At 37.8% G+C, this 27,108-nt stretch overlaps 1 protein-coding gene across 1 annotated transcript in view; it reads right to left on the bottom strand.

Moving 5' to 3' along the window:
• Positions 1-1,212: 1,212 nt before the first annotated feature.
• LOC134002597 (glycogen debranching enzyme-like) overlaps positions 1,213-27,108 on the bottom strand; it is a 40,767-nt gene continuing 14,871 nt past the window's right edge. The window contains exons 12-33 of the mRNA XM_062441946.1: positions 25,146-25,269; positions 23,150-23,313; positions 22,944-23,045; positions 21,781-21,930; positions 20,651-20,807; positions 20,419-20,531; positions 20,196-20,305; positions 18,581-18,715; positions 17,337-17,467; positions 17,083-17,219; positions 16,580-16,713; positions 16,197-16,318; positions 14,874-14,976; positions 12,224-12,449; positions 5,991-6,102; positions 5,729-5,864; positions 4,431-4,543; positions 3,449-3,660; positions 3,017-3,114; positions 2,341-2,428; positions 2,119-2,252; positions 1,213-2,016 (exon numbers count right to left, since the gene is read on the bottom strand). Coding sequence (XP_062297930.1) covers positions 1,899-2,016; positions 2,119-2,252; positions 2,341-2,428; positions 3,017-3,114; positions 3,449-3,660; positions 4,431-4,543; positions 5,729-5,864; positions 5,991-6,102; positions 12,224-12,449; positions 14,874-14,976; positions 16,197-16,318; positions 16,580-16,713; positions 17,083-17,219; positions 17,337-17,467; positions 18,581-18,715; positions 20,196-20,305; positions 20,419-20,531; positions 20,651-20,807; positions 21,781-21,930; positions 22,944-23,045; positions 23,150-23,313; positions 25,146-25,269 — 2,919 coding nt within the window. The 3' untranslated portion in view covers positions 1,213-1,898. The remainder of the gene's footprint in view (positions 2,017-2,118; positions 2,253-2,340; positions 2,429-3,016; positions 3,115-3,448; positions 3,661-4,430; positions 4,544-5,728; positions 5,865-5,990; positions 6,103-12,223; positions 12,450-14,873; positions 14,977-16,196; positions 16,319-16,579; positions 16,714-17,082; positions 17,220-17,336; positions 17,468-18,580; positions 18,716-20,195; positions 20,306-20,418; positions 20,532-20,650; positions 20,808-21,780; positions 21,931-22,943; positions 23,046-23,149; positions 23,314-25,145; positions 25,270-27,108) is intronic.

Below are 27,108 nucleotides of genomic sequence, written 5' to 3' on the forward strand. Positions count from 1 at the left end.
TCTGTGACTGAACATGGTAATAACAAACACATTCAAATACAGAACAAATTAAGACACAAAATTGAACAAAATTCAGCCTACGGTTACAGTTTTAGCTATACTGTACAAATGCCGGCAGACTGACAATGCTCACAATGAGACCAGTTAACAACCAGCAACTTGTGCCAATTAAGCAGTCAATGACTTTCTGCTTCTTTATAGCATCATGGAAAGTGTGGAGTTATATTATATACGTAGAATATATTCTTTAGAAACATCTTCAACCAGATATACTGAAGTTTGTTTTTCCCCAGAATAAGGCAACATGTAAATTCATGTTTCTCATTCAGCAGAGAAATATAAGTGGGATTTACTGATATGATGAGTTACTGTTCATTGTCAATCAATCAATCTTTATTAGTATAGCACCTAATCACAACAAAGTCATCTCAAGGCACTTTACACATAGAGCAGGTCTAAACTCTTCAGTCATTCTGTTGTCTCTCTTCTACCCTCACTCACTCATTGACTTTCATGGGCTGCTTATCCATTAAAGTTGAATCTGAAAGTTGGGGACTGAGGCCTTGTGGACCTTAGCTATTGTTTCTTTATTTTGATAATAATAATTAGTAGTATTGTTTTATAGTATTTATTTTTTACATCATTACTTTATATTCTGTTGCTGCAGAATCATTTCCCATGTGATTCACCCAGATATTAGTGGAAGAAAAACTGTAATTGGTCTATTTTCCTCTGTTATATTAACCCACTGTTAGGAGTAAAAAGTAATAAATATTCTTTAACTCATTTTTTTTATAGAGTATTTCAGTAGTTTATTCCTAACAATGATCAAAACCGATTGTCATATTGGCAGAGTTCCTCTTTAAGCAACAATATGACTTTACTTTTTATCTGGTTACTGATGCAAATGTAGCTTTGGCTTTATACACAAACCTTGGATGATGGCTGTGATATTGTGATATATTCTCCGCTACATTTCTACTGTATTATAAAAATCTGCAGTATTTCTGATATTTGATTCAACTCCTGTGCAGCATGTAAGATGATCATTGATTTAACCTCATGAAGGTCCAGGCAGGATCAAACATTAATATGATTAACAAAGAGAGTACAAGGTTGAAAGTTTATTCTGTGGGTACGACCAAACTATGTTGACAAGACCTTCTTGTGCTGTCAGTGATTATAATATAAAAAAAGACACCTGAGCTTTGTTATTTCACAATTTATTACAAGCAATAAAATGTTGAAAGTGTTCAGTTCCATAACACCGCTTCAGCAGCATGTCCAAACAAATGCTCTCTCTCTCCTTCCAAGGCTTATTCAAGGGACAAACATTTCTTAACCTGCCATGAAGAGCCACTAGTCTGAATGTTTATTTCAACCCGTCATTACATGAGATGGTCTGAGGTTGAGGTCCACCCCAAAAGATGCACACAAATGAGGCTTGATAGTGCATATTTGAGAAGTAGCCCAACAAAACTATAGGCTCTAACCACTGTCACCAGTCTTAATAATACACTGGTGAGATTTACAGTGGAGATATAGCAGTGTTATTAAGCCTTTATCTAATATTGCAAGTATGAGTCAAAGAAGAGTGAAAAATGAAAGGAGAACCCTGGATAAAAAATGAGTAGAAAAACGTAACAAATGCAGATGTTTCCATACAGAAGGTGGTCTCAATCAAGGGTTTATTGAGTATAAAATGATGTTAATCATATAATATGGTCTTCACAGTCACCAAATCTCAAACCAACTGAACACATATATTTTAGCAAGATGCAATGAAGCAATATGTTATCAACAATTGCTGAAAGTTTTGAATCCTCCTTGATGGTTACTCAAAGATTTTCAGATGTTGTTCAGATGATGATCATATGGTGCTGTGCTGTTTGTGGGGGTCAAAGGTCATACAGGACCTCCAGGATGGTAGCAATGGATGAAGCTTGACTCCCACAGCTAAAGGGGCAGTGCTGGCCATTCTCATTGGTCAACCCAGGGAGACCCTTCCAAAGTGACCTATAGAAGAAGACATGACAGACAAGAGTGGGGCTTCAGCACAAACCTTGTTGAAACTGATCTATTAATGGGAGAATATTTAATAACATTGTGACTTCCTACCTTTCCAAGTGGACAGCATGATGAGACAATATGTTTTTGACCAGGGTAACAGTTTTGTCATATGTCTCCTTTCCCATTTTCTTGGCAAAGTAGAGCTTGGCACGCAGGAAGTAGCCAATGGGCCACAACCATTCCTGAAAAAGAAGTGCAAATCAGTCATAAGCTACTACATGGCTGCCAGAATAAATGCCTTCAGGTGGAGAATACTGCATGTTTGCTTACTGGGCCTTGATGATAGTTGAAGCCTTTAGCTTGGTTAAACTTCTCATTATCAAGGTTGTTGTCATATACTCCACAGTACACCATGTCACTGCAGAACAAAGTAGAAGGAAAATATCATCTTTCTGACATCTTGTATTTAAAGGTACACATAGAGCTTGCTCCTGGACAATGATCTTGCTCTTAAAAGCTAATTGTGGTGGAAATACACATATAGCACATAACTACAGAGGTACACTTTCAATTGAAACCTTGTGTATTAGTCAGAGCTCATTCAGTGACTGATAACAGTACATTACATCAACCTTTTTTATTTATTTACTTTTTTTTTTTTTTTTTTTACAACTTTTAAGCAAAGTTTTACAACGTCTATCTTAGTTGAACAGTTCAGTCAGCTAACTCATGCAGAATATAGCCCAAGTAACCAAACACTGGCTCAAGACAGGGGCCCTCCGTTTTTCATGAAATTCATGAACACCATAGGCTCTCCTACATGCTTAGGAGGAGACTGAGGTGAGGGGTATTCATTTGGTTGCAATCTGCAAAATTGTCGCTTCTTTAAAACTATGCTTGATGATTTTATTATAACACCCACACCCTCAAACCACAGGTCACTTCTGATATTGTTAATTCTGTTGATGTCACCTGACAGCCCTCAACACTCAGGCAGGTAACTTACTCAGGGTCCAAGGTCTTCATTCCCAAGGGTCCCAGCAGATTCATCTCAGCTACACACAGAGACTCCCAGGCTTTCTCCACAGTGAACAACTCAGGGGCCTGCATCACGCACACACACACACACACACACACACACACACGATTGAACTTATTTTGCCTGAGTAACACCTAATAGAACATGATAAACTGCATTTCATTGTACAGTGTTATGCATCAGTGCCATAGATTCAACAAATCCTTGGCAGGACTTGTTTGGGTTTCATGGCTTTTGCTGCTAAACTTTGCACGTACATCATTCTGTACATTGAAGTTCAAACATACAACTTTATGTATGATAAAATACATTTTTGACTCGACGGGGACTTTAACAAAAAATACAATTTTAAGTAGTTGCCAAAATATACACAGATGCACAACAGCTGTAGTTACCTACCACCACCATGGCAATGGGGAAGTTAGGCCGGAGCTGGTAGTCACACCATGGGCTAGAAGCCCCAAAACTGTCCTTGTAGATGCCTTTTTTGTGGACCAGCTGTGGGTGCTTCTCCTCAAGATCCTGGGGATCATGAGAAATGTTGAACTTCTTCTCAAAGTTCTCCTGGATCTTACAGTCCCACTCCAAGTATGACACTGAATATGTCTGTCCTGAAATCAAACATTTAAATTTAAGCTGATTTCAGCCATTGAAAGCCCATCTACAATACCACAGTAACAATTGTCTTGTTACAAGTGTGTGAAGAGCAATTAGGGTCAAATGCATGCCAATCATAGTACCCTATCATAGAACTGGACAATATAAATGATATACACTGATCAGCCATAGTATTAAAATTGTCAGCACTTTCTAGCATTACATTACACAACTAAAAACAAAAAGACACACAGATACAAGACAAGCTGTTTCTTTCTTTATTATCTTTTCTTTTGATGTCTTGTTGTGCTTGAAGGCTGTTGTGCAACAGAGAGTTTACACTGAGAAGATTTAAGTTCATTCTAGTATAATTTATTAGTATTACATTTATTTTCTGTTTATAGCCCATGATACTCATTTTTCACATTCTAAATCTCCTTAAAGGAAAAAGGGGAACCCTGATGTTCAAAATGATTAACTTGATTCGTATTGTGTATATATATATATCACTATATATATCTCTTGTGTTATCATGTTGGCTATAACTACCAACACTATCCTCACTTTCATACTTTTGACTACATTTATTCTTCTGGCAGCTGCTTCTGTCTAAAGCTCTGTACAGATGAGGTATAATTCATGTTACTGTAGATCAAGTAAAAACCATTGAGAATAAGTGCCAAATGATCATAAACACCTTAAAATCATGTGGAAAAGAGTGTGTTTTAGGCCAGTTTCTCTCAATATAAAACACTTGTTATGATGTGTAAATGGTTGACTGTACCTCCTCTGCGTATAGTCACTGCTGCGTAGGGGAAGTGACCATCTTTGTGGAGCTTCACAAGCCAGCGCAGAGTAGACTTACACAGGCCCACTAACTCCACTGCAGAGCCATCCCTGGATCACACACACACACACACACACACACACACACACACACACACACACACACACACACACACACACACACACACACACACACACACACACACACACAAAGACTTGAAAACTGTATGTATGGGTAACTAGATTAAGAAGCTGTAGGCCTCAAGTTTCATTGTGGAATGTGCAAAGCTGTCAACAATGAGCTGGTAGGTTGTCCCTCTACAGGCTAGTGTGGGTGAGCTACTGATGTTATGCACTGTCTGAGAAATTGGCATTATTTTGTCAGATTTCAATTCATTCATATTCTCTGATACCCGTCAACCCCTCAACAAACTTTCTATCTCATTTCATTAAGAAGCTTATTTTAAAAATTCCAGTTAAGTATGTTTAAAACCATAAAGTGTCAATGTGAAATTTAAAGTAATTATACATCATTTATAAAATGAAGGCAGCAGGAGATGTGTCCAGTTATTAAAGTAGTATAAACAAACAATGAAACATAAAAAAACTAACTGTTTTCTAGCCCAGCGATGTGGAGCCGCTCAAACAGGAGAACATACACCACTCACATTCATTGTGTAATGGGCCATTACCACTTGGGATTTCACAGCAGTGAAGACAGTTGTAATAATAATATCTATGTTATACTATGTTTAATGAATAAAGCTGTTACACCGGCGGATTATAAATAATAAGAAAAACATAGCTTGTCATCAAAAAGATTTCTGCAGTGAGATTTTATATTGGAAAACAGAGAGCCAAGTCTAATACTGAGTACTGGTTTCTAGTTTTACAGGTATGCAACCTGATACCTCACAATCTAACGACAAAGCAAAACAAGGGAGACAAATTAAAATAGCAACACGCATTTAACCCATACATTAAATTAACAGGCTCAACCTCAGTCAACTTAAATGAAGTATCTAAAATATAAATATAGTATACAGATCATTATATATAACTTAAATACCATTCCTCTCTATCAAGTGCACTCATCTGTATCCTTCACCAACTGAAAGTTCAACAATACGATTCCAAGCACTCAAGTGTTATGTCCACCTGTCCAATAGTCTAACACACACACACACACACACACACACACACACACACACACACACACACACACACATACACACACACACACACACATACACACACACACACACACACACACACACACTATAGCTGTAAATGTACCTGGATGTTGCAGGGATTCCCTTGTTTCGGGCCTTCTCACTCTCACCCATCTTGTCCATCCAGGTCCCACAGTTGAAACGATTTCCCCCAAAGACAAAGCCGGTACTCTCATCCACTGCAGCCTCTACATTGAACCCTGATGGGAGGGAGATGGGTCACACAGTCAGCAACATTTCAGGTTAAACTGATCATTCTCTAATGAAATATGCAAACCACTGTATGTATGAATAAATCTGGTGAGCAGGATATTTAATGAAATTACCTTCATCAGTCATATTGGAGTCTAACTGTGGCCCAGCATTGCTCTCTCTGAACTGGATACCCTGCATGTGTCTCTGCATGACCTCCTGGATCACATCGTACAGTGGCTGATCCTGGGAGAAAAACACCATTACAATTTGGGATATAATTTATTTTTAACAAATCACCAAGCAAAAACCCAGCATGAATTAACATTGACTCCGACTTAAGACCCAAGACATTCCACCAACACAATTTAGCCATGTACTCTAGGCTTGCATGAGGCTTGAATAAGAGCAAATAAGCCCAAACATAGAAGCATAAATGACCGCTGGGTTCATTTGAACTTGAAGAAAGGGCCAACAACTCAATTCACACATGGACAGAAAACGGTTTTATTTATCTCCCAAGACCAGAGTCATAAAACTCAGGGCATTCATTTCAAATGTATTTATTTCTCCACAGGGACAATGTACATCATTAAACATTTTCAGAGAACTAAAAACATAAATGCACCCAATTGCAGCCAAGGACTGATTTCCATTAGTAGTCCCCCCTGCCAGATGTTACCTGCACAATTCCTAAAAAAGTAACTACATTACACATAATATATATGAGGCAATTACAATAAATAAACATAACAATCATAGCATCACAGTATAAGACACCCAGCGACACATTAAAATAGTATTGCACACTTCATGTTGCTTCTAGTACCTTATGCTTGTGTAAGCTTTATAGCCTGTTTCTAAATGCAACTGAGTAGTGATCAGGCGGGGTAGAAGGGATGTTTGGGTGTGTAGATGGAGTGTGAGACTGCAGCAATGCAAAATCCAGTACATAGGTCTTATTGTGGTTGTGATTGATTATAATGGATGACAGTGCTGATTTCCAGAGGCGGACAGAGTACACAGCTTCATTACTTGAGTAAAAGTACAGATACCCCTTGCTTAATTTCACTCAAGTACAAGTAAAAGTACTACAGTCAGATGTCTACTTAAGTAAAAGTACTGAAGTACTTGTTTTTAAAAGTACTTTTCTAAATATTGCATTCCTACTGCCACAGTGCTTACATGTATGTATAGAAACGTCCTACATGGAGTTATGAAAGATGTTAATGTTAATACCTTGGAGAATGTAAAAGGTATTGAAAGTAAAATCAAGTCATTTTCATCTTTTTACCATGTTGCTTTATTTAACATTTCTCACTTGCCCTAAAGGCAATGTCACTATGGCAACGCTCTGACAAACCTCTGCTAGAGTTTGAATGGATTTTTGCATCCACATTTGAACCTGACTGTGTTAAACACACAGCATACTCAAGAACATGAAAACAAATGACTGCTCAGCTTACATAAATATGTAATATCAGAAAATAAAATTCAGCTAACAATTGTATGTATGTGTGACAACTGTGTGTATGTGTGACATCTCTCTCTCTGTGTGTGTGTGTGTTTGTGTGTTCTGCTAGAGTTTTAATGGATTTTTTGCATCCACAATTGAACCTGACTGTGTTAAACACACAGCATACTCAAGAACATAAAAACAAATGAATGCTCAGCTTACATAAATGTGTAATATCAGAAAAGAAAATTCAGCTAACAATTGTGTGTACATGTGAGTGTCTCTGTTTTTTCATCAATCAAATCAATAAACCTAAACCAGCAAAGAAGGCAATATAGCAATGTTCTGACACACCTCTGAACCTGACCGTGTTATACACGCAGCATAGAGCAAAGAAGAGAAAATAATAATGATTAAAGAAAATCAGCTAATGTATGGTACCTTTTTCATTTCGTTCTTGAACGTTCTTTCATTTTAGATGTAGCTGAATCAATCTTGCGTCGCACAGTTGTGTGGGACATGACAGCACTACTCGGTTGTAATTCTACAATCAGGTCTTGGAAGGATGGTTTCTCAACCAGGGAGAAGGACTGGAGACCTTGAACGATGAAGCGGAGGATAGCCCGATCAACCGTCTTCTGAGACACCTGCTTGGTCTCCAGCAGCTTCAGTTGCTTCGCCTTGAAGCCTGTTACACCTTCTGATGGCCTCTTGCAGGCTGTTGAAGTCAGTTGACAGTATTCCTCCAGATGTGTCTCATGCCTTCTCTGTAAAACACAGTATAATATTTCAGTTTACACTATAATAAACTAATAAATATTAGAAAAGATACCCATCATGTAGTCTACATAGCAGTATTATTAATTATGAAGTGCTGGTTGTTCATAATTTTCCAATGGCTCCAGACTAACTTTTTAAATTGGTTTTACTGGTGCAAGTAACTTTAATGTACGTGGACCAGCAAAGTATTTAGGTGCTTCTGAGAGTCTAACAAGTGCTGCAATATTAGGTCAGGCAAATACAAGACTTTGGGTAGCATATCTCTCATGTATTTAAATACAATTGTAGGCTACAGCAATTTTTTATGGTATAACAAGACAGGTATAAGTACACTCAAGAGCGTTCCCCCACTTAAATAGTTATTTAAGCCTTAGTTCAACAAACACTATTGTAATCCTGTCTAGGCCAGCTGAACTGTTATTTTTAAAAAAGCCAAATAGCCCCTTAGACTAAACTGTAGGGCTAGCTCTAGTTATTCGCTCTGGTGAAATAAGTGAGCTGAAATGCCCTGCTTGCAACTAGCATAGCCTACGACTGAACTAATTAGGCTTTTACATTTTTTGTATGGTAAAAAAAAGACGTTTCATACTCGAGCTCAGACTAGAAAAGATACATTGTATGCTCTCTCTATTTGTCAGGGGCATGTCAAAACATGAATCTGAAAGGACTTCAGTTGATTATCTATGTTACACGATTAGCTTGACTCGGCTTATGCTAACTATTGTCAGGCCAAAGTTAGCCATCTGAATGGCTAGCTACAGCTGGCAAATTGGCGGGTGCATGTGGCTTCAACTACTCAAACGTAACCAAGAATGTAAAAAGCCGCATTATCGCAGCTAGCCAATCATTTAGTGCACTTTTCTGTAGCTAGAATCTAGCTTAGAAATGTAAGGACGTTTATTTCAATGTACGTACCTTGACATGCTTCCGCAAGTTGGAGGATGAATTTTTGTAGGCGGTGATGAAGTTCTGTTTTGGTAAACACAGCAAACACTTGAAGCGAAAACTATCATTAACTTGTTCAGAAAATTGAAATAGTCTGGCGAGGTGGGGCCACGGGTTGGCACATTCCCGGGATGGACCTGCCGCGTCTTCATTCATTGTTTCGTCTCTCATCTAAATCTGACCATGGAGTTGACTTTGGCGGGAAGCTGAAGGTGATTGACGTTTGAGAAGGAAAAAACAAACTGAGGGTTTCCGAGATTTTTCCTTTTTTAATTTTTTTTTTTTTTTTTTTTTTTAGAAGTAGTAAGGGGTACTCACGGTTATCGATAGAAATGTAGCAGAGTATTATTTATATGTATATATATACACACATATATATGTATATGTATACTGTATATGTGCATATGCAATATATCCTAAGCTCTATTTTATTTTTATTTTATTATTATAATTTTATTTATTTATTTTTATATATTTCTATTCTTTATTTTTCATATATATTATTATTATTATTATTATTATTGTTGTTTGTGTGTCTGTTTGTTAATTCACTGTTAAAAACTCAATAAAAATTGTTGAAACAGAAATGTAGCAGAGTAAAGAGTACAATATTTGCCTCTCAAATGTACTTGTACTCAAACCTGAATCTGTTTGAATTAAATGTCTAATCATTATGCCTTTCATGTAATGTTGTTATTCATAGAAATATAGTAACAGTTATGTTGAGTGTATATTCGATATATGGTTTCTGAAAGTTTAATCTAATCATATAATTGTTCCTTTAAACTTTTATTTCACTACTAGACGCGTAGATGGTTTGAGATGGTTGAATCAATGCAGATTGAATGTCTAAACATCATGAGAAGTGTTCATATAAATATTAATGTTTGGTATGTTGATATAAAGGATTACCTAGATATGAAATAAATGTATAACACTGAACTGTTTTTCTGAATGGCTTTAGAACTGATTGTTTACAATGTGACATGAATTCAGACAATAATGACTCTAAAGTTTGAATTTTGTGTTATATAATTATTTAAACAGCATATATTTTTATGTGGGAATGATTCTGTCCGAGGTGTTTTGATCCATATAAGCAGCTGATCACTGTGACTGTGATCACTATCGGTGGTTTCCACTATAAAAGCTATACATTTTTGAACACAGCAAAAGGTCCGGCAGGAATAATCAGCTGCTCACACTTCACCACATCTTCCATTTAGCACTCTGAGTTTGGTTTTGCAAATGTAAAGTGGGCCCTGAACACCTAGCTCACAAAACTCAAAACTGTTAAACTAGGCAGTACTGATAAAATATGGATTCAAATTATCTTACTGCATTGCCTAACTATCCCCTCAAATATTTTCACAAACATCTTTTATTATACTGTTTAGCTGTTATTTGAGGACGTTTGTGACACACCCACCATGTTGGAAACAGGAGGGAGTCATATGCACTAACATGCTTGTATGGCTGAAGCAGCAAGCAAAACAAAGAACAGAGAGGCTCGAATTACATCAATCACAGGTGGAGTGCAACTTCATTCTCTGTCTGGGTTGCCATTATTTACTTCATCTCTACATGGCAAATAGTTGTTTGTTGCCATCTAGTGGGGCAAAATGTTGTTTATTGCAACTTTAAGCTCAACATTTAGTCTGCTATGGAGCAAGCTAGTTATGTGGTAGAAGTAAACATGGTTATTGAACAAGGAAGCCTGTTAGCCAGACAGAAAGGCTTTGATGGAATTGTGTAGCAGGCTGATTGGCACAGTCATCTGGAGCAATTTGGGGTTAAAATCTTGCCCAAGGACACATCGACATGTGGACTGGAGGAGCCGGGAATCACACCACAGATCTTCCGTTTAGTAGGTGACTTGCTCTACCTCCTGAGCCACAGCTGGCAGCATTAAGTTATTTTGGGGCGAGAGTAATAATCATCCCTCCATAATTTGAGCAGGGAATCATCTTCCAGCACTGACCATGCACATCAGTTACATGTATCCACTTCTTTCTAACAGGTTTGTAGTGCATGTTGCATCATATTTCAATAACAATAGTCGATAGATGTGAGTATAATGAACATCATGATATAGCAGAGCAGAATGATGACTGTTCATATGACTGTATAAGCTACATAATATTGTGTGTGTGACTGGAAAAAAAACCTAAGCCAGCCAAATAAACAAAAAAACAAACAATATTGCTCCAACCTCTGCATACAGCCAAGACTGAATATCTATAGCCTGGAGGTTAGAACGTATAGAGCAAATCCCTCTGGATTTGATTGAAAACTATGTTTTTAAAAAATAATTATTTTAAAGTCCGTGTAAAGTAAGAATAAATATGTGTTCTGAGTTTGACATTCCACAGAAAAGTGTGTTGTTAACCACCATGCCAAATTTGAATGATTAAAAAAATCGCCAAATATATGAAATTAGGCTTCAAAGTTGTGTAAAAATCAACCTTTTTCTCTGCTCCCAAACCCTGTGGGAGTGCCCGCCGAGTCCGCTGAAACCCCGCCCCCTACCAAGTGTCACCTGTCAATCAAAGTCACCACCTCTACCAGAAACATGGACGCTACGTCTGAGAGCTTTCTGCTGCAAGCTCAGCTGCTAACTCGGCGGCTAACTCAGCTAACTGGCTAACTGTAGACTGTAGTAGTAGAAGTGTGCGCTGAATGTATTTATACCTCTACAGCAGCAGGGCGGGTTTATGCTCCGGTGTGTAACCGTGCTATTGGTTAACACCGCCGGTTTACGTAACACGGCAGTGATTTTAAGACCCGCCCATTAAATCCAGACAGAGAAATCTTGAAACACAGTTTGTGAAGCTTAGCTCCACAATTCAAATCTAAATGGTTGAAATGCTTTTTACACCTTTTTTAGAAATACATTTATGACCTATTTAATGTGTTTAGAAGAAAATGTCTGAATTCACTTTACAGTCTTTAAATTAGAATACAAAAAAATGAACAAATTCAAAATCAAATCAAAATATTGGTGGATATCTAATAAATAAAATATCTGTAGCACAAACACTAGTTGAATGGCCTATTAGTTTATGTTCATTACTGTGAAAGAAATGAACATTTATATATGAGTGAAGTTCCTTTTTTAATAGTCACAGATAAAAGTGGATCCTGCTCATGCTTAGATTTATGTGAGATAACTGCATACTGTCCTACCCAGGCTCCAGGAGGCTGTGGATCGGATACGTTGGTTGGGAACATCCTAGATACAGGACGCTTGAGGATGGAGACACCATCTGGTACTAGTGTGCAGAATTCCTGGATACACTGCAACCACCACCACACAGCATCCCGAGAGTTGTAGCGTAAACAGCTGCCCGGGCCCAGAAGGTTGGGAATCAGGCCGTAACGTAGCGTGCCCCCAAATGCCAGGATGATGTTCCTGTGGCAGTCAAGACAATCACACACACACACACACACACACACACACACACACACACACACACACACACACACACACACACACACACACACACACACACACACAGACAAACACACACACACACACACACACACACACACACACACACACACACGGCTTAGCACATGCTGTCTATTTAGTGTTGTACAAAAGTGAATACTGCTAACCTCTGCTCTGCAAAGAACTCCTAAATACTTCAACCTCTACTAACTTTTGATATGGTTGATAAGTCAAATTTTCATCAGAGTACCAAATGAATTGTTGAGTATATTTTATGAGACTGAATCAGTGAATTGGCTATCATTTTCTTGACTTTCAGGGTGGTTACCTGAGGCAACTTAATGTAAATTAAATCCTACTTCATTATTTCTGATAATTATTAATCTAAATGCATACATAAAATGGTGTTAAATCCAGACATTAAAATTGGCACCCTATGTGAGGTGGTGTACTGTTGGTACTGTTGCCAATTATTCATAATTGTGCAATATTCATTTGGGCAAAATTTGCCAAGAAATATGCATTTTCCAATATTAAAATTCTAGATTCCACTTTTTAAATCCAAAACTTATGAAGTGTTTATATTCAACACTACTAGTCTGCCAGCTATCTGTACTTGAACAAGTGCATTTTGTTGAGAATTGTTTTAGTAATCAAATTGAGCTAAAGCAATTTAGAAACTAATCTCCTGAGTTATTGATAAGTACCACTGCAAACAGTTTTACACAGTGTCACAGGTCCATTGGTTGGACAAGGGAAACCAAGAAATTCTCAAAATGGAGACACAGGAACCAAGAAATATACTGTACAGCGTTTTTGCTTAAAAAATTACTCAAATATGAATCTCTTATCAAAATAGTTTTGATGATCAGCTAATCAATGAATCAACTAATCATTGCAGCTATACTTGTGGTGGAATATGTATTTATATATTTTGTTTATAATTTATGTTTGCAGACATAGGTGCATCACTGATCACCACAGATTTTAAACAAGGGCTCTGCTCTCCCAAGAAGAAAAGCTTATACCTCTTTTAACATATTTCATATATTTACACAGTATATTTTCTTTTTTTCAAGATACTTATGGTTGTGTGACATTAAAAAACACTTAAATTGTAATTAATATTACTAAGGTGTTCACTTAACGCATGCTTAAAAACACTAATCATACATTTTCTTGTATTTTGGGGTACTTTTGTCTACCAAAATGGCAAACTAGAATTAAAATCAAGCAGGTAGTTCCAGGTGAAAAGTGAAGCCAATGCGGAAGTGCGTTAAACCTGTCTAATAGCCATTTGGGGGGTGACTCCAGTGGCTCCAAAAAGAAGTCTGATTGCATAGAAGTGTATGAAATAATTACCCTACTTGATTTATTATCTAAGTAAGCAGTTTCTCAATGAGTTTATGGCCTCAATTGCTACTTTCAAGTGTACTTCAATATAGCATGAGGTTCATTTTGTAAATGATGGTCCCATTTCATGTACATTTGACAACAGCGTGGCTACATTGTGACTGACAAGTTGCTTGCATGGTGACGATGTTGGTTAGATAACATAACCATGGTGTAACCCCAGATTCACAGAGTGTAACTGTAGCCATTGTTATTTCAATATGTCTTCAGTTTACATAAGTTCATTGTAACATTTTTCCTAAAAAGAAAGTTTTGGTCAATATTAGGTTGTACTAAAAGAGCCTTTAAGGAGTTTCCAGTTAGTACGTTTAGTTTAATGGTTTTACGCCTGTTTTTTGCTAGCGACAACTAGCATTAGCATCATCATTACCACAGTGAACATGGAACACGTGGGACACACCCCCACAGCTGTCCCACTGCCTGACGGAGGTTCGAGAGTGGCTCTCACAGTTGTCAATCGAGGCATCACACCCCCTTATTATATTGTCAAATACTTAATTATAAACAAACTTATCATATCAATGAATACTTGGACAAATATCAACTTAGTGACAGAACCTATCTTTGGTGATTTGATGTGTACTTTGATTTTTTTAGTTTGGCTTGTGTCCCATCTGCTAACATGGAGGGGGAGGGATTTATGACACACCCTGCAGCCAGTAACCAGGGGGCAGTTGAAATGTTTTGGCTTCACTTTTGAGGAGCTGTCATGACATCCATATACAGTCAATGGCCACTCACAAAAGTAAATATGAAGAAAAACAGTTACTGCAATACAGTATAGTCATGTGAGAGTAGGTTGACCATTAGAACTAGACAATCCGCCAAAAATTGTATTTTTTATTTCATCCATGCATTTGAATCAGTTGGATATGTGTCGGCTTTGAAATAATGAGCATAGTATTTATGACAGCAATATACTGTGCTGGACCATCAAAGCCCAAAGTATAGTCTATGGTGTGTTGGACTCACTGAGCCTCCAGGTGTCTGCCAGTCAGCAACATCAAGCCTCTCAGAGCAATGAAGGTGTCACGACCCCAACAACGGAATACCCCCACACAGAAGTGAGGAAGACCTGAATTATAGACAAACATCTATCAGCTCAGAGCAATAGTGGGCCTCAGTATATTTTACCTGAATGTACTTCCAAATCAATCATTGAGTACAATTAGATGCCATGTTGCTGTGTTTGGTTTTTAGCCTAAGAGAGTTGATATCAAATTATTGAAGGAAAGCTCTGCTATTATTCTATATTTTGTCACTGACAACATATCCAATACAAAGACCAAAATCAACAATGGTTTGTCTTTCAATAATTTCTGACTTCGCTAGTCTGTCTCTTGGACTCAACCCTAGGACCATTGGTTCCTATTGAAGATATACATACATACACATACATATATATATATATATATATATATATATATATATATATATATATATATATATATATATATATTTTTAAAAGCTCAGTAACTTCACAAATCAGCCACATACTGTTGTTTTTAGTAAAAGTGACTCAAATAGCATTTCTTTGTTATTGTAATGATTCATTTATTGTATTGCATTTTATGCCCTTATTAGAAGGGGGAGCAAAAATGCAACAAAGCTCCACAGACAGAATTGAACCGTGGTTGTTGCAGTCATGTGGTATTCATGGTGATAACCAGGAGGCTACTGGGGCATTTTTCTACGACTATTTTCATTAGAGCAATAATCCACATTTGGTGCTCCACTGAGTGTTTTTGGCAGCATGATGGTATGTGCGGGAGTTAAATTACAGTGTGTGTGTTAATGCTAATAAATGAAAAAGTCACTCAGTGCAACAGTGCAACAGATGAATAAGATGTACAATGCTTTGATACACACACAATATCAATAGACAATTTCATTGTTGGTTTTTGTCTCTTCATGTGATTTGTCACAATAAAAAAACAGTTTAGAAAGCTTTTGAATTACAGTTTACATTTAAATGTTTTATTGAGTCAGTTGGCAGACACTGGGGTAGAAATTCTCAAGTAGCTGACTAGATAAAAATGCAATGAGAAAGAGTGCTATACAGAATTAAAACCATCCAAGTTACTGTTTGAATGTTGCCGTTTTTAACATAGCATAGGCATAGTAACATTGAATCAATTCTGACTAATTGATTAATTAATGTTCTAAATCATCTCATACAGCACATTTAGAATACTATGTACAAATGTATTTCACCCCAGCATCCTGGGTACAAAATAACTTCCTGTCTTATCTGAGATGAATACATTATGATGACATGAGAAAGAGAGTGCTGACCTGCTGCCAGTGACACATCTTGAAGGTGAGGAGAGGTGGTGGATAAACAGGGACCCATACCATACATCTGCACTGAACCCAGTGCCAGCTGTTTAACCAGACTGGAGCCATCCTGAATGAAGCTGAGGAAGCAGAGACACAATGGACAGGGACACATAGATGTCACTATTTAAACAGTGAGAGTTGAGCAGAGAATTTAATATTGAAAGTCAAGCAAATGAATAGATGACATTCTATTCTATTCTGTATACAAAACAGATATTTTTTAAATACTAATACAAGCTCAAAACATCAGCAAATAATATTAGTATATATTTGTCTGAAGAACCCATATTAGTAATTCCTCTATTTGAAAGCATTTAGAGTGGAAATGAAGAAAAAACCTTGACATCTGTTTGAAGACAGCTTCCAGAGCAGTAGTATAGGCTCCCTGGATGATTGCATCAAAGTAACAAGGTACCAAGTAGCGGGGGATGTTCTTTAGGTAGCTGAGCATTGCCTGGAACCAGTGGCCCACCTGTGAATCAAAGGTCAACATCAAGAACAATGTTTGAGTGACAGATGTCATCCATGGTGGTAGGGGTGGTTGGATGCTTTAACCAGGCAGCAGATTTTGCCACAGAAGACCACAGTTCTTTTCGTGTCTCAAAATACAAGTCAGGACAGTTCATATATGGTTGTGGAGCACTTCATGGCTCATTTCATTTTCAGGACTTCTTGATCATGACACCAAAAACATTGTCTGCTGCACTCCACTGATTGCTTATGCAGACAACTTTTCAGTTTTTTTCAGGAAGAGCAGGGTCCTGGCTCAGTTATTATCATTAGATGTAGATCACATGTGGCAACATACAGTACAGCACTGAGGAGCCTGCCTGTGGCTTACCTCTCCTAAGGCACCACCCTTTGCCAGCAGTCTGTTGGAGATGAAGTCCATCAGCCAGTTTCCTTGATTCAGGTTGTGACAGAGTGGATGACCAAGCTCATTTTTTGGGCGAATCTCTGCCAATGCTGATATCAGTCCTGAGGAGGTGTTGAACCACAGAATAAATAGTGGAGCTGCATAAACTCATGATAGAGATGATTATACATGTACATGTTCACCAGCTTGTGTTGCTTTTATTCAGTGTATTTTAGTACCTTGCAAGCCTCCGTATTTGAGAGGTAACCATGACGGAATGTTATAACATCCTTTCCCATTCTCCCTCTCCTCAGCATCACAGCGGTACAGCAGTATGTTCATGTCAGCCAGCGTCAGCCTGGACATAATGCTGAGGAGGAAGAGCATTTCAGAGGTGGAATGAATAAAGTCTTGTGAAATACACTGAGAAATGTAATGTAAGGCTGGTGACTTTCTCACACTGATTCATCATATTTATCAAGCATCCCAAAATCCCTGAACCTACTGCACACTCCAGCCTCAGAGGAGTGAGAATTGTGAAGCTTCTCTTACAAATGATGGGTGCATTTCAATAGTAGTGTTTAACAAGCCTTTCTTCACTTCACTTCACTTTGCTCACTTCACCTTCTATTGCCATTTAAAATGTTATTTAAATTAAAACTACATATTGTAGTCAATCACTGAAAGTGCCATTTCTTCATTTGCATTATCTGGTAACTACAATCCACAGACAGTTAGGGTTCGCAAAAGTAAAAGGCTCTTTGACAATTAATCGACTAATGCTTGTGGAGTCTGAAAAGGTTTTTTTTTAATGTTGAATCATCCACTCCCCTTAGACTCTGCCTGCCTAGTGGCCACTTGCAGGAAACATGTTGCTACAATATATCAAGTGCCATGAGGAAGTGAATGAGGGAATGATTATCACAAACAAATTGGTTATATATAACATAATGATATTGATTACTGTATTGCAAAGGCAATAAGTAAATACTGACAGAACACTCACATTGCTTAAATATCTGATAGATAGATAGATAGATAGATAGATAGATAGATAGATAGATAGATGGATAGATGGATAGATGGATAGATGGATAGATAGATAGATAGATAGATAGATAGATAGATAGATAGATAGATAGATAGATAGATGGATAGATGGATAGATGGATAGATAGATAGATAGATAGATAGATAGATAGATAGATAGATAGATAGATAGATGGATAGATGGATAGATGGATAGATAGATAGATAGATAGATAGATAGATAGATAGATAGATAAACAGACTGCATATTTGTCTTTTTCACAGTATTCAAAACGTTATCTTATTCATTCTGTTACTTCAGCTCCTATTATTTTCCTTCCTCTCATACAACATGATATATTAAGGTATCAGACTGTTGCACCAATAATAATAATTTTATAGTCATGATTATTGTTATTGTTAATGTCATTATCACTTTAACTGGCATACTGACGTCATCAGTGGCTTGGTGAGAACAGAGAGGGTACTATGTTCAGCCAGGCTCCCAGTCTGGTACTGAGGACTGAACTGGATCAGGTGGTGTCTTAGAACCCCCAGCTGTTCCCGGGACCTGGACTCCAGAGTTACCCTGGAGAGGAACATACAATAACTTAGACCACTGCTTTAAGAGATTGTATTTGATACAAACAAGACCAGAAACACACTCAGCATTTGTGTACTGTAAGCCAGTAACAGTTTGTGTGTGTGTGTGTGTGTGTGTGTGTGTGTGTGTGTGTGTGTGTGTGTGTGTGTGTGTGTGTGTGTGTGTGTGTGTGTGTGTGTGTGTGTGTGTGTGTGTGTGTGTGTGTACATGCACTTACAATGTGTTTGGGGACAAAATCTACATCTTTCTGTGCAAAAATGTATTTAGAAGTTATTTCTGATGCTAATGTTATGTGTGGCCCTGTAGGGACTGTGTTGTGCCCTGCTTGCTGCTTGCTTTTTCTCTGTCTCTCTCTTTATCCCTCTCACTCTCTGGCACCCTCCCTCAATCTCTATCTGTCTCCTATTTTTTCAGGAAGAAGCCCCTGAGAGATATTTGTATTCACCTCGTGAGAGGATTTGAGGAGGAATGGAAGGAATCCTCTCTCTGTCTGTAGCCACTGCCTGAAACACAGTCAAACGTTTCCCCCAGCATGTTTTTCAGTGCTGAGGTTTGTTTTGTTGTGTTAGCTTGTTATTTAAGTTTGATATGGAGATTACCTGTAGTTTACTTTTTGGTTTTGTTTGGTTAAACTTGGATTACTTTTATTTTCCGTTGATAGTTTATGGGGAATAGCTGGGTGGGACAGCCCACTGCGTGGCTGGCCCAGTGATTTCTCCATCTTTTGTTTATTTTGGCTGGGATCTCCATCCCCTTTTCTTTGGTTTCTTTGTTTTTGAGGTTTCACTGTTGATCTAAAAAATTAAACTGTTAAATTGTGATTTTTGTGACTTCCTTTCAATATGTTGCGGTTTCTAGTTAAGCCTGTGTTAGAGGGACTGTAACAGCTAACATGAAGCTTCATGGATTCAAAAGAGTCAAATCAAGTAGATATGTTTCAACGTTACAGTGTTTTTAGTGGCAAAGTTCCTCTTTTTGTTAGTATACTTCCATCACAGCTCAACAGGGAAACACTAAGAGGGAATTTGATGTTAAGAAAGACTTTAAATGTGTCAGATATCACTTTATATGACTAACTCACACTGATGAAGCATCATATAAGCTTCACATCTACTTTTAAATGACTGTGACTGCTGGTTTAAGACATATTTAAAGAATTGTGAACATCTCCTTTAAGTGACATATTTTGCTAACATGAGGGTAAACACAGGCAGGATTCAGGACTGAAGCTCAGACTGCTGAAGACTCATAAGCTACACATCTACTTTTAAATGACTGTGTGGACACACTGGATTTTGGTCCTCCATCACTTCCATTGAAAGCACATTTGAAGGAGAACTTTTAGTAGTCAGTATGAATTGGAGGAATGATGTTCATATGAGCCGGACTGTTGTTTTAAGACACACTTGAAAATTGTGTTATTTTTTAACTTGATACATGTTCTGTCAAACAAAGTTTGACCCACCTAAAAATGATAATGCAGCCGGGTTTGAACTTCTTAAGCAAAATCTCCTGGACAGCACCACTGTGTTTTGGAACCATGGCTGCCTTTTTCACCAGTTTACTGTCCTTCAGCTGAAAGACATTTTGAAAGGTAAAGTCAGCAATTCTAATTAGTATTAGTATTAGCATTAATGCTCATGCACAGGTCAGGGAAAGTAATCAGAATCCAACACCACTGAAGATACCTGGATGTGTTCTTGGATCTCTGCAGTGTACTCTGGCAGGCCATTGATGCTGATGTCACCTTTTCTGTCCCTCACAGTTGTCCTAGCCTCCAATACCACCTCTTCCATCTGACCTGTGAAGACAAACAAAGAGTTAGCTGACAAGAGAGTTAGCTGGAATCTGAAAATGGGGTTAAGGTTGGGTTAGGGGTAAAGTTAGTTTAAAATCAGGGTCTCTTTGTAGGATTATCACCTGGTATGAATATAGTATGATGGTGTGCCTCATCTGTATGATGGTGTGCCTCTGGGTTCTTGAATGCCCTTCGCAGCACAGCTACCACAGACTGGTGGCTACTGGGACAGTGTCTGGTCACTGCAACTACATTGTCATCCAACTGCTCCACATACACCTGTGCACCCAAGTGGGGAATGATGGCAGAAAGACTACATTTATAAGAGGTTAAAAAAAAAACCCAGAATGTTCAATATACAGTATAGACCCCATCTTTTCTTTACTATTTTTTATGTGGGACTTTTAAGGAGTAGATAACATTCTAGAGTTCGCTTAGGACTAGCTTCCAGACAAACTACGATGTAACTCCAGCTGCTGATAGAAATCTGAGCTTCATCAGCTGAGGATAACTGAAATATGTCCAGTGCACTGTGTTAGTATCTTTATACTGTCTTAATATGTAGAATAAGCCACTTCTGAGGGGAGGTTCAGTGAAAAAATATTATATAAGTTATTAAAAGGAGATCACATAGAATAGCTTAAATGTGTGTGGTTTGGTTAAAGAGATACCATAGTTTTGGGGCATTTTCTGTTTTTCTCACTTTTTCCAGAGTCTGTAACAGAAACATGCCTTCAGACTTAGCTTTTTAATGTATTTGATGTAGTCTCATGTATGTCAAACAGCAATATCAGACTATATTGACTCAAATGTTGAGTGTCTATGGAATCAAATAACATAATCATGACCCCATAGGCATCCGGGAAGCTTTGTCAGGAGGCCCACAGTCTTGGAGTGTTCTAAAGGTGCCCCCACAGTATGATATAGTGCCCCCTGCCTGCACATTGACTGTCTGTACATACATATGCAAGTCATGACTGTAGGAGCTCCCAAAAAGTGAAGCCAAAACATCTTGATTGCCCCCTGGTGGCTGGCTGATGTATAGGCTGTAAGTCCCACTTGCGCTGCGTTGGTGGACATGGATACTCATTGAGTGTTTAACTACTGTATGTGATAACTAAGCAATGGGGTTACTAATAGCTGTTTTAATGTTGTCAGAAAAACATAATCAAGAAATTCAAACTGTAGATATGTCATACCATTCAATTAACATAAAACATAAAACATGAACAGCTCTGAATGAAAAACAGACCTGAGTAAAGCCCTCAGCAGCCAGTTCCTGGTGCAGCTTGTTCAATGCCATCTTTCCTGCCATGATCCCAGTCTGCAGGTTGACCTGGTCGCATGTTCGGACATGATGGTTCCAACAGCTGTACAGATGATCCTCCTTCACCAAAGAGATCTGAACAACCCACTGAAGGTTAATCACTGTGCAACTGCTAAAACAGATGTGGGAGATGAACAGGACCGAAGTATTGCTGTGTCTGGTGGAGGGTCAGTCCATCCATGTGTTCTGATGACTACACTGAAGTGACGTTTGTTGTGGATGTTCAAGTTCCCCTAATGATAAACACTACTGCAAGTAGTGTTAACCTCCCCTTTACTGCCACCAACAGGTACATAGTTACATGTAACTAAGAACATTTACTCTTAAAAAGGCAATAGTTCCAAGGACTTGGTTTTTCTAAATGAATGCAACTTGAGCATACTGAGTTTGGAAGGTTTTTCAACCCCAAAGTATAAGTAACTTATTCACAATGAGTGTTAATAACATGTTAATATCTGAGTTAGGTACACTTAATATCTCTTATTAATGCCAATGTTTAGATTTAGAGTGTACTTAAGTGAATACATGTCACATGCAATAAGCAGCATGAACTCAACCAGTTTGTCTAGTACAGAAGAATGTTGCATTGTAACTTTGGCTGCTATGGAACCAAATCATCTAGAGAATATGATAAATTGCAGCAAATCAGGAAATACTTAATAAGTCAAACATCTGGTGATTTCTCAGTGGGACTATTAACTTTCATTTACAGGCTACAGTGGTTCTTCCATTACTGCTCACTCCTGCAGTGCTCCTCCTAGCAGCTAGGAGCCTGAGGAAGAACCCTAGAGCTGGTAGGAGCAAACCTGGCTGGAATATTCTGTCATTTAAGACACCACAAATTAACTATAACTCAGCCCAGCCTGAAACAATCTCTGGTGCACCCTGTGTTCCCTGATGCTGCAAAGTGGCATTGATAGTCATGTGCTCACCCTTTAAAACCTCACTTGAACATGTGGTAGATACTGTACAATGATTTTGCACTTTGTTTGTTTACTTAATACCATCTAATCTTCAGTCAAACCAGTATATCGTCAGCAGAAAGATAGAGGGCTGCACTTTGGTACTTTATGTGTATTTATTCATACCTGATTAGGAAGCAGCTCATCAAATCCTCTGGTGCTGCCTGTAGCACAACAGGCCATAGAAACCAGAGCAGACCTGGGTAGGAAGTCATACACTGAACACTTCTGAAACAAAAGAATGAGAATGAGTTCCTGGAAGGGTTGTAATAGTTGATCACAAGGTTCAAGATACAGGGAATTGCATACTCAAATTATAGATATAAGCATACCTGGATAGTACTGTGATTGTTGAGGGTGACATCCATGAACATGGTGTGAGTGACAGCTGGGAGAAGAGGCCGAAGGCTGGGCTGGAAGAAGGCACCTACAGGCTCCTTGCCAAACCAAGACAGCCACCCCCCCTCCTCCTGACTGCCTGCAGCATCCCCAACATCTGACAGAGGAGAGGAGCTGCTGCACATTACATCAGCCAAGTCAATAATGATAACAAGTTAGAATCATCAAGTATGGCTGCAACATCCCAACTCATTAAAATGCTGTTAAATCACCCTTTTTAATTCCAGTTTGATGTGGTTTCTCCTGGGTGATCCTACATACAGGGTATATATTGGTCTGCTGTCCTTGTCCTACATTTTACAGTCAATTTTTTCCAGCTGTAGTTACAGTGCATGCCACATAATTGCAGTGTCCCTGGTTCGACTCCGGCAAGGCACCTTTGCTGCATGTCATTCCCCTCTCTCTCCCAGTTACGTGACGGCCTCTATGCTATGTACTTTCAAATAAAAAAAGCCCAAAAAATAATAATTGCGACACATTAGCTTCGAGTCACACACTTCAAGCCCCTATTTCTGAACAATTGTCTATAATTTTAATTTATTATCATTTATAGGCATTATTATTTTTTATTGATCATTCTATGCTTCATCATGTATCCTTAAGACATTAAGCTATTAATAAATGTCTTCTTTCATCCTAAGAAGCTGTGGTGGGTTTAGTTTTTTATTCCTGTTGATTAAGTTCCTAAATGTGTTGTTTTTCTGTCTAGTTGTTATAAATTCTGTTTAAATAAAGAAAAGAAGAGATCTCAAGTAAGTTTTAACTTTGATGCACTGTAATCTTTTGTGACTGTGATTTGTAAAAGTTATTATTTAGACAACATTATTATTTACATAGTGTACATAACAGTCATTAACACTCAGAGGGGCTACAGTATATACATCATGTCAAAAATCAGTGTTCCAAATAAAAATACACCAATACCAATACTGATGTTGGATATATTGATGGATTAATCTGGTACCTTTATTTTAATCATTAACAATTCAGTAAATGTATTTATTTGTTACATTTAGTTTTACAAAGTTAAGAAAGCAGTGTTTAAGTCAAGCCTGATATTGCCTTACACACTGGAAGAATGATCCTAGTCTCTCCTACACAGTGAGCATTAATTATATACTGGTATCAGATCAGTACTCTGTATCAACTGATACCCATAGCCCAGATAGCAGTATCAGGACTGAAAAAGTCGAATCTGTGCATCCCTAGTTCCAAACTATACACACAATGCTGGTTTGATTGAATACCTGTGATTAGCGAAGTCATGCCCAGCCTAGTCATATTCTCACTGCTAATGAGTAGCTCAGTCACTACATATAGATCTGACAAAGAAAGAGCCTAATTAAGCATGTACTGCAGAGCCGGGCCAGACCAAACCACACCACACCAAACACAACCAACAGATCCCCTTGACACCATGCAAAGGTGGACATGTGACCAGAAACAGAGGAAGAAAATAGAGAAAGATTGCAAAAGGAAAAGAGATAACACAAGGGAAAGGAAGGACAGGAGGATGATGAAGATGTGTAGATGAATAGGACAGATGTGCAAATGAAGAAGGAGATGATGTATTAGACATGCAGCTTGATGATGTAACATGGATCAGGTTGATGAGATTAGGGATTTAATTGGACATAAAAGGACAATAATGAACATATAATTATATAGTTGAAATAGATTTGAAATCTATGCTATTAAATATTTGAAATGAAAAGGTGTGACAATAGGAAACATGCATGTTCATGCACTTAAAAAGCAAAAGGAAGCACAAAATTAAACAAGGAGAGTAAAAAGAAGCCATTCAGTGTCATGCTCAGTCCTAACAGATTGATGCAGTTCTTCACAGACCAGTGCACTTTACACTATTTTATCTACATTGTGCATTTTCCAGTCGAGCATTAGAATGGGCTGGTGGGTCAGTGTCAGTACCTCGCACCAAACTGGTGATTCCCAGCCGGTTTACAAAGACATTGTCGGTAAGCTGACTGCCAGTTAAGAGCTCAGCTACCACGTAGAGGTCAGGCCTGATGGCTCTGGCTGCTGCCAGCATCACCTACATGGACCAAGACATAAAGTTCACAAAAGTTAACCTGGAGTCAGTATACCAGAGCTAAACATGTCAGTAAAATGTTTAACACAAACCCAAGATACAAGCCTATGATTACATAAGGCTTAACACTATTTCATTATCTGCTGTCATTAACTGATTACAAGAAGAGCCCAAGTGGTCTCTCTCTCGGTCCAATTAAATGTTTTCAAAGATGCTAAATTACACAAACACTGTGCTACTGTGGTCAGCCATGAAGGATCACTTTCAGTGAGAATTTATCTAAAATGTGACTCCTTCTTTCCTTCATTTTAGAGGTTCTACATGAAGTGCATCAAGTCTTTGACCTCTACAGTTTCACAAAAAGTGTTATGTGTGTTATGAAGTAGTGCAAGGTGATTCAGCAGATAAGCATTAAAACGTAAGCAGTATGTACTACATTAACAAGCACAATCATTAACTAAAATAAGGGATACTAGTTCACTTAATTTACCATTCCAAGTCCAATATTTTATTACTACAATAGCTATGAAATGGACATTGAGGTGAGACTTTATTTTAATATCTGCTAGGTTACATACAGAAATATACATTAGTTTGAAGTATTATTGTATTATAGTGTTTGTGTGTCGGTGTGTCCTGTTCAGAGGCTTTTAGACAGTTGAGATGAGTGGATGACACGCATGACACGAATATACCTGAGCTGACACTTGTGTCTACCGGCAGATTTGACAGTTTTCATGATATAGATAGCATCCGATAAAGGCAAATATCCAACAGAACTAGAAGGAAAATGTAATTTTAAATGGACTACTACAGGGGTTAGATATCTGGGTATTATCATTACTCCTATTATATCACAGTTATTTGAGGCAAACTATGGAAAATTGATCACAGAAATAAAGAGGGATTTGGTTAGGTGGGAAGTACTACTGTACCTCTGTCATTGATGGGAAGAATTAAACTGTGAGAATGAACATCGTATCAAGATTGCTGTTTTTAATTCCAGTCCAATTATGGTCTCTAGCTCCACTTTTAAAATATTGGACAAAATCATATCTAAATGTATTTGGCAAAATAAAAAAAAAACAAGAATTAAATATACAATACTTATTTGCCCAAAAGAGAAGGGAGGGTGACATTTACCTAATCTGAGAAATGATTATTGGGCAGAACAAGAGCTATATTAATGTGGATTACTAAGGATACAGAAGCAATTTGGATGGGAATGGAGCAAAATTAATGTCAAAATATGTCTTTGGAATCAATTCTGTTTTTGAATGAAAATATACAGAAGGTAATTGGAAGTAGTAATGAATGGATCTGGGCAATGATGAAAATATGGTCAATAGTACGGAAGAAATTTAAAATGTCAAACTCCATTTGCAGGGCCACCAAAATAGCAGTGAACCCAGACTTTGTACCATCTACCATGGATGCAAGGTATAGAAAATGGACAGATAGAGGGCTAATATATATAGCACAAGTTTTTAATGGACAAACTATGAAGTGAACTTAGAAAGAAATTTAACTTGCCAGCCCATGACTTTTATAAATTCCTACAGTTAAGACATTACCTTCAGAAACACAAGGAATGGGAAATATATGCAGACCAAAATCCAAACTAGAGGAATTGTTAATTTAAGGAGGGGGAAACAAAAAAGGGATTGATCTAAAAAATGTATAAAGTGCTACAACATGAAGGTAGTGATAATAACATGGATGTCAAAGAATAATGGGAATTTCAAACAAATATTATAATATCAGATGAAGACTGGGAGGAGTCCTTTAAAGCAGGGCATAAACTAACAAACAGCTCATTGTGGAGGGAGTTTGAGTGGAAGG

The sequence above is a fragment of the Scomber scombrus genome, chromosome 20 (genome assembly GCF_963691925.1).
Source record: "Scomber scombrus chromosome 20, fScoSco1.1, whole genome shotgun sequence".
NCBI lineage: Eukaryota > Metazoa > Chordata > Actinopteri > Scombriformes > Scombridae > Scomber > Scomber scombrus.